This window comes from Phoca vitulina, unplaced genomic scaffold (genome assembly GCF_004348235.1).
Source record: "Phoca vitulina isolate PV1807 unplaced genomic scaffold, GSC_HSeal_1.0 scaffold45, whole genome shotgun sequence".
NCBI lineage: Eukaryota > Metazoa > Chordata > Mammalia > Carnivora > Phocidae > Phoca > Phoca vitulina.
In genome coordinates this window covers 8,345,891-8,360,304 of record NW_022589748.1, presented here as the reverse complement: position 1 = coordinate 8,360,304, position 14,414 = coordinate 8,345,891, and the positions used below count along the sequence as shown (strand labels likewise).

General features: G+C 39.4%; 1 protein-coding gene across 3 annotated transcripts in view; it reads left to right on the top strand.

Moving 5' to 3' along the window:
* Window positions 1–14,414, top strand: part of RABGEF1 (RAB guanine nucleotide exchange factor 1) — a 58,852-nt gene that overhangs the window by 18,902 nt on the left and 25,536 nt on the right. For 2 of the 3 annotated variants that reach the window (XM_032430951.1, XM_032430950.1), the window contains exons 2-3: window positions 781–969; window positions 3,520–3,686. In XM_032430951.1, the coding sequence (XP_032286842.1) occupies window positions 791–969; window positions 3,520–3,686 (346 nt within the window). In that variant the 5' untranslated portion in view covers window positions 781–790. The remainder of the gene's footprint in view (window positions 1–780; window positions 970–3,519; window positions 3,687–14,414) is intronic. The other variant, XM_032430949.1, reaches the window with a different exon arrangement.

Below are 14,414 nucleotides of genomic sequence, written 5' to 3'. Positions count from 1 at the left end.
CCCCCCCCCCCCCCCCCCCCCCCCCCCCCCCCCGCCATGCTCGTGTCTGATACAGTCACATCTGTCTGTTTTTCCTGTTGTTGCTTATGCTACTTTTGGTGTCATATCCAAGAAATTGTTGCCAAATCCGATGTCATGAAGTTTTTTCCTAGGAGTTTTATAGTTTCATGTGTTACATTTAGGTCTTTAATCCAATATTAGTCCTTTCTTAAAGTGTTCTTTATATTATTGAGAAGGAAATAAGAAGTGTTTTCTTTAGTATGACTGTCAGGATGGATGGGCCTGCCTTCCTCCCTCCCTTCCGTCTTTCCTTCCAGATTTTAAGTAATCCCTACACCCAGTGTGGGGCTCAAACCCACAACCCCGAGATCAAGATCACATGCTCCACCAACCGAGCCAGCCAGGTACCCCAGGAACTTGTTATATTTAAACTCTTTTTCCCTCCCTCTCTGCCTTCCTTCCCTCCATTATAGCTTGAAGATTATGGACTCACATTTTGTTTTAGATTTTTATTTATTTATTTGACAGAGGGAGAGACAGCGCAAGAGGGAACACAAGCAGGGGGAGTGGGAGAGGGAGAAGCAAGCTTCCCGTGGAGCAGGGAGCCCAATGCGGGACTCCATCCCAGGACCCTGGGATCATGACCTGAGCCGAAGGCAGATGCTTAACGACTGAGCCACCCAGGCGCCCCTGGACTCACATTTTTTTCTTAATTGCTGTGGTAATAGAAGAATGATAGTGAATTCATTTGCAATATCACTTTCTTATTTACTTGATTAGCAGGAAGAAGATGAGCCTTAAGTCTGAACGCCGAGGAATTCATGTGGATCAGTCAGAGCTCCTTTGCAAGAAAGGATGTGGTTACTATGGCAACCCTGCTTGGCAGGGTTTCTGCTCCAAGTGCTGGAGGGAAGAGTACCACAAAGCAAGGCAGAAGCAGATTCAGGAGGATTGGGAACTGGCAGAGCGGTAAAAGGACTTAAATAGGGGTGGTTTAACTGATATGATTGGATATACAGTTCTGTCACTGTCAAAATCCATTTTTCTCTCCCGTTGTGAGCTGTCAGCAAGTCAGCTTCATATTAAGAGAAATGAAATTTTTTACCCTTTTCTTCTCAGTCAGCATTTAATGAATAGCTTTCAGTGATTACTTCATTTTCATCTTTATTCCTTTAATTATTTTGTGTTTAGAGTGTGTTAGTCTGAGTTCTCTAATATAGATAATAGGCTTCTTGGACTAGAAGAATGCATATACACATACTTCATAGTGAAGGTCACCTGAGGTAATATCTGTGATGTCCCTAGCACAGGACTCGGCACATGGCTCTCATCAAGCATCATTTTCCTCATTCTTATAATAGATTCAGCATGGCATCTGACATGGTGATAAACACAAAAGTAGAAACTTGTTGATTTGTATACATGGCCCTTGCATTTTGGAAACTTAACCTTTTCTTAAAAATGGGGTTTGTTAGTGAAAAGTAGTATATGTTATCCAGAAATATGATTATGGTAAAAAGTAAAAGATGGAATGGCTGGTGAGCATAGGGATGAATAAAATACCATGCATGATGTTAATCTTTTGCCAAAACATCCTAGGAACAGTAAAACTTCTCCATAAAAGAAAGTCAGACTGAACTCTGACAGCTTTTGCTAGTTTTTTTTATATTTAATCAGCCATAGTTGTTGAGTGCCCACTTTGCTCGCATTTGTGGTGAACTCAGAATTATAATGCATGCTCACTGCTTTCAGTAACTCTATGGTCAAAGACAGGAAATGTAGACATAGAACGTTAACTATTTCATCCTGTTTCCCACTGATATTCTCAGTAGCTGATCCTATTTCATGAAGAAAGTGGAGGTCACTAGGCATGAATTCCCTTAGCTTTCTCCCCTCTCCACAGCAAAATGTGCTAATATCTTTATGTTAACTTCTGTTTTGTCTCAGAGGGAGGTGTGTCCCTATTCCACTCTCAGACTAACACTTCTGCCTGTGATTTCCTTGCTGTTTCTTACTGCTTCCATTTGTGACCTTGCTTGAGATTTCCTACAGCACTGTTTCTCAAATTTGAACAAGCATGAGAATCACCTGGAAAGCTTATAAAAAGAGGCATCACTGGACCTCACCGCAGAGTCTCTGACTTGAGTAGGGTGGGAGTGAGGTCTGAGAATTTGGATTTCTAACAAGTTCCCAGGTGATGCTGCTGGGATCACCATATAGAGCCATTGTTCTATGGACAGCCTTTGAGATTTATTATAAATACCTCAAATTCAGCTCGTCCTAGGCCAGATTTGTTTTTATTTACTATAATCCTCAATCCCAACGTTTCCTCCTACCTACCCTTCTTCCTGTATCAATTAATGACATCACTGTTTTATTCAGTTGGCTAAAAAACATTGGAATCATTCTTAATTTCTCCCACACTATCTAAAACTAATTGGGCGATAAGTAGAACTTACTCCAGCTCAGAGAAGTCTTTTGAATTTTACCCTTTCTTAGTTTCCTGGTCTTTATTTTCTCTCACTTAAATCTTTGTATAATATATTCTTTTTTTTTTTTTTTTAAAGATTTTATTTATTTATTTGACAGAGAGAGATATAGCAAGAGAGGGAACACAAGCAGGGGGAGTGGGAGAGGGAGAAGCAGACTCCCCACTGAGCAGGGAGCCCGATGCGGGGCTCGATCCCGGGACCCTGGGATCATGACCCGAGCCAAAGGCAGACGCTTAACGACTGAGCCACCCAGGCGCCCATGTATAATATACTCTTAATTATTGCCCCTCAAGTTATCACATAGTTACCTGCATTATTTTTCTAAAGCACAGATCTGATAATGGTAATTTATTGGATTTACAGTCGTTCTTGGTTCTGCACCATGTGGTGAAATCTAAGATTATAATGGACTTGGCTGTCAAAGTTTCTTACCATCTGGTCACACCATCAATGACTTCGCTTAACTTAGTTGGCAAAAGAAACCACTTGCCCTCACATTTGTAGCTCCCTCTCCCTGGAGTGTCCTTTCGCTCAGTGTAATCTTGTTCATCTCGAGTGTCCTTTCGCCCAGTGGAACCTTGTTCATCTCTTAAGCTCAGCCTAAATGTCACCATTGTAAAACCTTGGACTTCTCTAGCAGATTAAGTTGTTCTTCGCTATATTCTCACAGCAGTTGGGTTTTACTCTCTATTGTAAGAGCTATCGCATTATATGGTAATTACTTATCTCTTTCTCCTTTTCAACCTTGAGCTTGTTAGTGGAAAGGACTAGAGTTTAGTGCTTTTCTGTAACCTTAGTTACATTTAGTTACAGTTGCTAAATGAATACAATCCATGGAGAAGGTCCCTTTTGAAGTCCAGGATCCGGTAGGGATAATTTCATATCAGACACCTCAGACCTATTTGGTGTGTTTAGCCTCCAGTTCTAAACCTTCTAGATGCCCCTGCAATTCATTGAGTAATAACTTCAGATACCGGGAAAACTTAGAGGATGTCTGGCTCATTCTTAATCCTCTCTTGAACTGCAGACTTCAGCGGGAGGAGGAAGAGGCCTTTGCCAGCAGTCAGAGCGGCCCAGGGGCCCAGTCCCTCACATTTTCCAAGTTTGAAGAAAAGAAAACCAATGAGAAGACCCGCAAGGTTACCACAGTAAAGAAATTCTTCAGTGCTTCATCCAGGGTTGGATCAAAAAAGGGTAATTTTCTGATTCGTTTTTTCCTCCGTGCTCAAATGAGATACAGAGTAGGTCCACAGTGCATGTGGGCTCTGCTTTTTAATTTCTGTAAGCATTCAGGGGATATCCACTCAGATTTGAAACTGAAGTGGGGTTTAAGGGTCAGACAATATATAACACCAAAAATCTTCTTTGGTTGGAGGACATTGTGTGTTGGAGAAGCTTGTTTATTACCCCGTAGGACTACAAAAATGTAGTTCTATTTATAAAATGTATTACCATCCAAATGTATATCTTTTTGAATGTTTTGTTTTTTGTGCCTTTAATTTTTGGGATTCTGGTTTATTCTCCTTTGTATAATATCTTTATTAACCGTACCTTAATCAGAAATGACTGTTTCTAGGCTGAAAGTCACCTAAAATAGAGGTTTTCTGAGCGCTTGAGAGACAGCTTGCATCTTGAAGAAATACATAGAGAACATATAGGAAAAGGCTTGCTTTGGGCTTTTGGAGGGGTGAAAGTAATCCATAGTAGGTGTTTTCTAGTGCATGGATTTGTATGTACATTATCTTTGTCATCTGCTTCTTAAAATGCTATATACCCAGTAAAAGGATTGTCACTAAAGTTAAACTGTGTTCTACCAGTCAGCAGACAGCTAGTTGAAGTGGCCTAGCTGGAAGTAAGAAAAAGAATGTCTGTTGTTAGGGCTTAGTCTTTGAACCTTTATGTTGGTAATCAGAGTTATTCAGTAAATTTGAAACGGTGTTGGAGATAAGGCTGATGTTATCAGAAGAGATGTTCTCTTGGACAAACCCCACCACCTGGGGTAATTGTCAGGAGTTTTGTTTTGTTTTTGTATTTGAATAATAATATCACACCTTAAGATCCTTGCTGGTCTTTCAGATTTAATGGCTATTATTTTGTTTTATTAGAAAGAAAGGTTGCTTATTACCCAAAACACAGCACTTCTCTTTAATAAAAGCAAACCTTTTTTGTTGTTGTTGTTAAGATTTTATTTATTTATTTGACAGAGAGAGATAGCGAGAGCAGGAACACAAGTAGGGGGAGTGGAAGAGGGAGAAACAGGCTCCCTGCTGATCAAGCCTGACGTGGGACTCGATCCCAGGACCCTGGGATCATGACCTGAGCTGAAGGCAGACCCTTAACCAACTGAGCCACCCAGGCGTCCCAATAAAAGCAAGCCTTTAAATACTCTTTTTGTTCACATGATTAATTTGGAGTTGTTTCTAGGTTGGCTGTCACTTGTGGCAATTTTCTGTACTGTAATTAGAAAGGGAATAATTAGTACCTGTTAGAGATTAAATTAAGGATGAATTTGGCTCATGATTTATTTATGAGGAAGTAGTGTAGCATGGTGGTTAAATGCATAAGCTTTGGAGTCCCCTTGTTTGAGTCTCGGTTCTGTGGTTTACTAGCTGTTGTGACCTTGAGCAAGCTAATCTCTTTAAGCTCCGTCTATTCTGAGGGACAGTATTACCTCCTGTAGGCATGTCTTAAGAATTAAATGAGCTGATGCAATTAAAAGAGTTCAGCACAGTACCTGACAAACATAGTAAGTCTCCAATAAATGTTAGCTAGTTAAAAATACAAGTTGTTTTTCTGGTAGAATAAGCTCTACTAGTAAGGAGCTCAAGGGTATTAAAGCCATTCATTCCTATTAAGCTTAAATTCTGTTTCTTGCTTTGGGAAAGTCTCATTAACCTTATGAAATTATGATATACAGTGAAATGGTAAAACATGGTGAAATATGAAATAGTAAAGAAGTTATAAAACCCAGTGGCTCTAATTGCCTCTTTTTATAAGTGACAGTATGAAAGCCCATAAACATTAGGTAACTTACTCAAGGTCATATAATATGTTGATGTATAGGTTCCATTTTTTCCCACTATCCCTTGATCTCTAGTAAATGTGGGTGTGTGTGTATATCTGTATCTATGTCTATATGGTATTTGGTGAGGTTTCTATTACTGAAGTGCGTAATAGTCATGTACCTTCGGTGACTATCCTTGCTACTTCTAAAAAATCGTATCCTAAGAATGTTTGTACATGTGCATTATATTATGAAAGAAGATTTGTATTTTAAAAGTTCCAAGTTGTTTTCATTTTTTAAAATTTTATTGGTATACTTCTTAGCTTCTTTTCTTTTCAAATGGTAGATTATTACCTTAGATTTTTAATCTTTAGTTGGTTTTCATCTATAGAAAGCATAGGGAGATAGAGACCTCAAAGTATTGAAAAAAATTGATGTTTGTGTATTAGAAAAGAAGATCCTATTTGATCTTTGCAGACTGCTTACAGATGAACTTTGCATTTCAGACTGATTTATTTGGTCTTTGCCTGTGGATAAAGTTAGCCTATACTAAATGTGGTTTTAATTTATTGAGTCACAACTAAAATAGGCCTTTTGTGTTCTGTATTCTCTATTTTACTTCATTAATACGTGATGCCTTTGCTCTTGATATTTTTCTTGCTTCTGTTGGTGGCATGAAAGAAAGCTCTTAAACCAAGGCAGGTTGGTGGTAAACAGAACATAAATACAGCCTTCTAACGAGTTTGAAGAATATTTAATATCCTGTTAAGAGTTGGATGCCCTTCACAGAAGGTTAATGGAATAGCTTGATTAAAGACTCAGAGTTTACTTACAGTTTTTAGATTTCTTTTTTTTTTTTTTTTTTTTAAAGATTTTATTTATTTATTTGAGAGAGAGAGAATGAGAGAGAGCAAGTACATGAGAGGGGGGAGGGTCAGAGGGAGAAGCAGACTCCCTGCCGAGCAGGGAGCCCGATGCGGGACTCGATCCAGGGACTCCAGGATCATGACCTGAGCCGAAGGCAGTCGCTTAACCAACTGAGCCACCCAGGCGCCCCAGTTTTTAGATTTCTAAAGTAAGATTGAGTGAGCTATTATAGCTTACAGAGTAAGTCATAGTTGATTGGCCAAGTTGAAATACTTGCTCATACATTTTGAAAGCCCCTTTTCTTTTAGAGCTCAAGTAGACTGTTGTCGTCCTGAGTAGAATCTTGTATGCATCTTTCACAAACTAATCTAAAGGCAGTGCTCATAGGATTCTTTTCCTTTTTCAGAATTAAAATACCAATTTTTCCACCCAGACCTTAGATTCTAAATACTCATCTTCACTAAAGTGAACTCATGAGTTCCTTGGAGAAAAGACTGATTCAGGGGCTGGAGCAGGGAAAGAAGGGCTGCCCAAAATTTGGGGACATGTCAAAGACCCAGAAGCCAGCTTCTGTGGATTTCACCTGGCCAAATTTGAGTATTAAATAAGGACAATAAGTGGAGTGTGGGTGTATATCTACATTGAATAAAATAATCCATTAGTCCTTTCAACTAATAAAATAAATAAATGATTAAATAAAGGAGAAGAGAAAGCTCTTTTTTTTTTTTTTTTAAAGATTTATTTATTTGGGAGAGAGTGCTCCGGAGTGCAGGCGGGCAGGGGGAATGACAGAGGGAAAGAGAGAGAGAATCCTGAGCAGACTCCCCCGCTGAGCAGGATCAGAGCTATGGATGTAGATGCAGATGCAGATGTGGGGCTTGATCTCATGACCCTGAGACCATGACCTGAGCTGAAATCAGGAGTTGGACACTTAACCGACTGAGCCACCCAGGAGCCCAGAGAAAGTTGTTTTTTTTTTTTTTTTTACCATAGAATGTTGACTAATAAATATGAAAAGAGTAATGGAGATATTAAATCACCATTTTGCAGTCATCATAGTAAGAATTGATTCAGGCACATTTCATCACTGGATGCTAAATCTGGGGTGAGAGGAGAGAGTTCCCTGAGGAACAAATTATGAACATGATCTCAAATTAATTCCCACAACTAATTAATTAATTACAAATAGAGAAATGGTAACTATGTAATTGTGGGAAATGGACATTATGTACCTCCAGATACGATACTTTGAGAAGAACATACCATGAATTATGTCATATTTAAGCTGAAGAGTTATAACCCGAATCCAGTCATGAGGAAACAGCAGAGAAACCCAAATTGAGGGGTATTCAATAAAATGACTTGCCTGTATTCTTTAAAGTTGTCAATATTATGAAAACAAAGGAAAGCCGGGAGTCCTTAGAGGTTAAAGGAGACTAAGTATGCTTGACCACCAAGTGAAGACATGACTCTCAATTGAATCCTGTGTAAGAAAAAAACACTCACTTTTTCAGGAACTATACCATGGTAATGTAAAAGCATATTCTTGTTATTAGGAAGCACGCATATTAAGGGATAAAGAGCATGATGTATACAATTTACTTGAAAAATTTAGAAAAAATAATACAGATATAGCGAAGTGTTATAATTTTGTGAATCTGAGTAAAGGGTATAAAGAAATTATTTTTTTTTAAGATTTATTTATTTTTAGAGAGAGAGGGAGAGAGAGAAAATCTCCAGCAGACTCTCCACTGAGTGCAGAGCCCAGCAGGGGCTCGATCTCATCACCCTGAGATTATGACCTGAGCCAAAACCAAGAGTCAGACACTTAACCAACTGAACCACCCAGAGGCCCCTAAAGAAATTCTTTGTGACAGTCTGGCAGCTTTTCTGTAAATTTGAGGTTATTTCAAAATAAGACTTAAAACGTAATCCTCTAGCATTCAGTGCTATCCCAAGACCTGAACTTCAGATGTTAATTTAAGTAGAAGCATAGTGTTGATTACATCGTTTGAAGGATCACTAATGAATTGCTACTTTAATCATGAGGGCCACTTTGGCATTTAGATGAAACTGAAGTAATGATTCCCCAAGTTGAATTTAGAACTGATTTTATAATTGTGACTGTTTTCTGACTTTCATTGATCAGGACTATGAGAAATTTTTTCCCTGTTACTGCATATTTGGAGTCTTTTATTCTTTGACACCAACTGGGTGGCCAGCAATTCAGTCCTTTTTCTAACACTAACTACCCAGAGTCAGCACAAACTCCACAGCACAAAACCCACAGGCTAAGGGCTCTGTCCCACAAGGCTGTCCCCACCCCAGAGGCCAGTTGCAGCCCCCAGGAGTCGGGGCACCCAAACTTCTGACCAGCCAGCTATAAGTTGGGGATTCCCACAAGCCTCTCCTCAGGTTTGACAATTTGTTAGAATGACTCACAGAACTCAGGAAAACACTTTATCTTACAGTTTATTATAAAGAATACAACACAGGAATAGCCAAATGGAAGAGATGCATAGGGCAAGGTATGGGGTGTGGGGGTGGGGTGGCACCAAGCTGCCGTGTCCTCTCTGGGTGGGCCATACACCCAGCACCTCGATATGTTTACCAATGTGGAAATTTCCCAAACCTAATCATTTAGGGGTTTTTATGGCAGCTTCATTAAATCATTGGTGATCAAAAGTCTCCATCCCCCTCCATCTGAAAAGTCAGAAGTCAGAAGTTGAGGGGTGAGTGGGGTGGGTGGGACTCAAAGTTTAAACCCTCTAATTGCAGGGTTGATTCCTCTGGTTGGTGATTAGCCTCTCTTTAGATAGCCCTAAGCTATCTAGGGGTCCACAGAGTCACCTCATTAGCATAAATTCAGAAAAGGAAGGAAGAAAGGGGCTTGTTATAAATAAAAACAGATGCTCCTCTCGTCTCTGTAACTCAGGAAGTTTCAAGGGTCTTAGGAGTTCTGTCCACGGAACCCAGGTGCAGAGACCAAATACATATTTCTTACTGTGCTACAGACTGTCTACCTTTTAGTTCAAGTTATATAACTATAGTCAGAACCACTGAAAAAGTAAGGAGAACTGTAATATTCTACTGAGCTGCCCCTATTTTGTTTGGATCTGAGAAACATGGGATTTTTTCAGTAAACTTTTTAACATGGCGATATAAAATGTTTTTAGTACTAGAAGTGGTGTTAGTCATCTTTACTACATGATCATGTTCTTTTTTGATAATTGACATATTCAGGTTGTTTTTACTCTTTCACACTTCTTCTTTTTTTTTTAATTTAATTTTATTATGCTATGTTAGTCACCATACAATACATCATTAATTTTTGATGTAGTGTTCCATGATTCATTGTTTGCGTATAACACCCAGTGCTCCATGTAACACATGCCCGCCTTAGTACCCATCACCAGGCTAACCCATCTCCCCACCCCCCTCCCCTCTAAAACCCTCAGTTTGTTTCTTGGAGTCCATAGTCTCTCATGGTTCATCTCCCCCTCCAATTCCCCCCCCTCATTTTTCCCTTCCTTCTCCTAATGTCCTCCATGCTATTCCTTATGTTCCACAAATAAGTGAAACCATATGATAATTGACTTTCTCTGCTTGACTTATTTCACTTAGCATAGTCTCCTCCAGTCCCTTCCATGTTGATGTAAAAGTTGGGTATTCATCCTTTCTGATGGCTGAGTCATATTCCATTGTATATATGGACCACATCTTCTTTATCCATTCGTCTGTTGAAGCACATCTCGGCTCTTTCCACAGTTTGGCTGTTGCGGACATTGCTGCTATGAACATTGAGGTGCATATGGCCCTTCTTTTTGTGTTTTTGGGGTAAATACCTGCTAGTGCAATTGCTGGGTCATAGGGTAGCTCTATTTTTAAATTTTTGAGGAATCTCCACACTGTTTTCCAAAGTGGTTGTACCAACTTGCATTCTCACCAACAATGTAAGAGGGTTCCACTTTCTCCACAACCTCTCCAACATTTGTTGTTTCTTGCCTTTTCCATTTTTGCCATTCTAACTGGTGTAAGGTGGTATCTCAATGTTTTGATTTGAATTTCCCTGATGGCTAATGATGATGAACATTTTCTCATGTGTCTGTTAGCCATTTGTATGTCTTCTTCAGAGAAGTGTCTATTCATGTCTTCTGCCCATTTTTTTGACTTGTTTTTTAGATGTTGAGTTTGAGAAGTGGGTATCAGCCCTTTGTCTGAAGTGTCATTTGCAAATATCTTCTCCCATTCTGTGGGTTGCCTCTTTGTTTTTGTTGACTGTTTCCTTTTCTGTGCAGAAGCTTTTTATCTTGATGAAGTCCCAAAAGTTCATTTTTGCTTTTGTTTCACTTGCCTTTGGAGATGTGTCTTGAAAGAAGTTGCTGTGGCCGATGTCGAAGAGGTTACTGCCTATGTTCTCCTCTAGGATTTTTTTTTTTTTAAAGATCTTTTATTTATTTATTTGACAGAGAGAGAGACACAGCAAGAGAGGGAACACAAGCAGGGGGAGTGGGAGAGGGAGAAGCAGGCCTCCTGCTGAGTAGGGAGCCCGATGCCGGGCTCGATCCCAGGACCCTGGGATCATGACCTGAGCCAAAGGCAGACGTTTAACTGACTGACCCACCCAGGCGCCCCTGTTTTTAACTTTGAGGAACCTTGCTAAGAAGACTTTTTAAAAGATTTTTATTTATTTAGAGCGCACGTGCATGTGCATGGGGGGAGGGGCAGAGGAGGAGAGAGAATCTCAAGCAGACTCCACTGCAAGTGTGGAGCCTGTCATTGGGCTTGATCTCACGATCCATAGATTATGACCTGGGCTGAAATCAAGAGTTGGATGCTTAACTGACTGAGCCACCCAGGCATCCCAGGAAGACTTTTTGAACAGAGTGTGTAGATGGGGTAATGAAAAGCTTGATACTCATGGCAGACTCTCTATCCTTGAAATAAGTATTATTTATATTATATAACATATATTATATACATATAGTATATATACATTATATAATGTACATTCTACATTAAAAATTTTCTGTATTAAAATCTTAAGATTTGAAGTTGAAGAGCAAGCTGTTGCCATCTGGATCCTAGCCAAAATGTGAAATAGGGGAAGTTACTCCTGTCTTCCCTTCTGAATACCCATTGGGCCTCATCTTCTTCCTCTGTACCTGAACTCTGCCTCTCTCAGAAGATATATAGGGATCATGGACTGTTTAGGCTACTTATATGGGACTGTTCAGGCTATTTATATTTAGTAAAATTTTTGTTTTGGTAGATTGTTTTTTATGATTATATCTTTATTTTCACTATTGGCTTATTAGCTGTACGTCTTTTCTTTCTTTCTTTCTTTCTTTTTTAAGTGGCTGTTCTGAGGTTTAAAAAATACCTTATAACTACTCTACCTTCAAATGGTGTTATACCAGTTTACATATAAGAGCCTTACCAATAGTATTCTTAGATTTCTTCCTCCCACTCTTTGTGCAATTGTTGTCCTACATTTTACTTACACATATGATATAAATCCCACAATCCATTATTATTACTTTAGCTGTAAACAGTTAATTATCTTCTAAAAAAAATTCTTTTTTTTTTGTTTTAAAGATTTTATTTATTTGACAGAGAGACAGTGAGAGAAGGAGCACAAGTAGGGGGAGTGGGAGAGGGAGAAGCAGGCTTCCCGCTGAGCAGGGAGCCCGATGCGGGGCTCAATCCCAGGACCCTGGGATCATGACCTGAGCCGAAGGCAGACGCTTAACGACTGAGCCACCCAGGCGCCCCTCTAAAAATTTTTTTAAATGAGAAAATGTTTTTTATATTTGCCATTGCTGATGTTCTTTGTTCCTGGCTGTTGGGAAATGAATTATTCCCAGTTGTGTGTGCTCTGGGGATTGTTCTGCCTGCTTCTGTACACAGTCATTGGTAGTTTTCTAACACACACATGCAGTACTCAGTCACAGACTCAAGGGAACCCCTCTGCAGTTATCTGGAATTTTTTCTATGCAGCCGCATCCTCTCATTTTGCCATGCAATTTCTAGGGACTTTGGCCTCCGTTAGCTGTAAATGCTCTTTCCCCAATTCAGCCAGTCTGTTAGACTCTGAGTTGCCTTGCCTTCCCCTGTGCCATGGCCTAAAAATTCTCCCTGTAGTAAGCTGCGGTACTCCTAGGACTTACCGTGTTTGTCTACTTTTCTCAGGAGTTACTCTACCATCTGTCTATTGTCCAGTATGTAAAAACCATTATTTCATATATTTTGTCTGATTTTCTAGTTGTTAGGGCAGTAGGGTAAACCCAATCCCTGTTATTCCATCATGACTAGGAGTGGAATTATCAGTTTGAGTGAAGGATTAAACCCTTAAGTATTAAAGAACTTTCTCTAATCATACAGGATGTCAAATACAACTTTTGGTTTTCCATACTGGTAAAAAATGTTTCAGGAAGGATGTTGCCAGTTTTTGTTTTAAGTTAAATTGTACCTGATTTATTTATTTGCTTAAAATGAAAATAAGTAGTACATTCAGATGGCTCCAAAATAAAAGGTGTATGGTCCCTCACCCATCTAGTTTCCAGCCACTACCACCATCTTTCTCCCATATGCGACAACCTTTGTCATTAGTTCCTTGTGTATCCTTATGTGCTTTTGTTTTCATTTATAGACACATGTATTTTTATTACATATACTCTGCTCTGTATCCTTACATACTGTCCTTTTTTTTTATTGAGCATTTAAGAACTCTTCCTTTTTAATACATTAAAAATACTTTAAGACTATACAGTATTCCATTTTATGGATTAAACCACAATTTATTAGTCCCTTAGTGATAAATATCTGTGCCATTTTTAGTCTTCTGCTGTTATAAGTAGTGCTAAAATGAGTGGCCTTGTACATATTTCATTTTGTACATGTGCCATTATATCAGAAAATTTCTGAGAAATGGAATTGTTGGGTCATAGGATAAATGTATTTTTTTTTAAAAGATTTTCTTTATGTGAGAGAGAGCATGAGAGGGGAGAGGGTCAGAGGAAGAAGCAGACCCCTCGCTGAGCAGGGAGCCCGATGCGGGACTTGATCCCGGGACTCCAGGATCATGACCTGAGCTGAAGGCAGTTGCTTAACCAACTGAGCCACCCAGGCGCCCCAGGATAAATGTATTTTTAATTTTGACGATTATTGCCACATTGCACTCTATTGCAGTTATATCATTTTACATTCTCACCTCCACAGTATGAGAGTGCCTTTCCCCCCATATCCCCATCAGCATCAGATTTTTGTCTGTTAATTTTTAAAATGGCATCTCATTTAGTTTTAATTTGCGAATTTGTTATCATGAGTGAAATAGAGCATATTTCCTATGTTTAAGATCCATTTATGTTTCCTTTCTGCTCAGTTAGTATTCTTTACCCAGTTTCCTGTTGAACTGTTAGATTTCTTCTCTTTTTGTTTTTTTTTTAAGATTTATTTATTTATTAGAGAGAGAGAGAGCATGTTGTGGGGGGCAGACAGAGGGAGAAGGGGAGAGAGAATCCTTAAGCAGACTCCCTGCTGAGGGTGGAGCGCCATGTGGGGCTTGATCCCAGGACCCTGGGATCATGACCTGAGCTGAAGCCAGATGCTTAACAGACTGAACCCCCAGGCGCCCCTTGAATAATCCAGTCTTAAAACTTTAGTGCACCTTCATCATTAAAATGTATTGCAGGTACTAAAGTTTAAAAAGTGGAATTATAAGAAGTTACTCTGAGAAAGCAGGTAATAAGTTGATTTCAGTACTTTCAAAAGATACTTTGTCTTCACGGGGGTATGAGGTAATTTAATTTGTTACAGTTACTGAATTAGCACAGTTCAAAATCAGGAGGCTTAGAACATGGTCTGAGATCTGGTGATACAGTTCATGCTGTCCTTGAGCACTTGATCGCATCACCCTTATCTTTGTTCTGTAAAGGTCCCATTTTCCTTTCAGTGTATTATTTTGAAGAGAGGAAAGAGTTGTGTGGCCGCTGAGTAGACAGTGTTTTATCTGTTTCGCTTGCCTCTTTGCTCTGTGTTCTGTCATGATC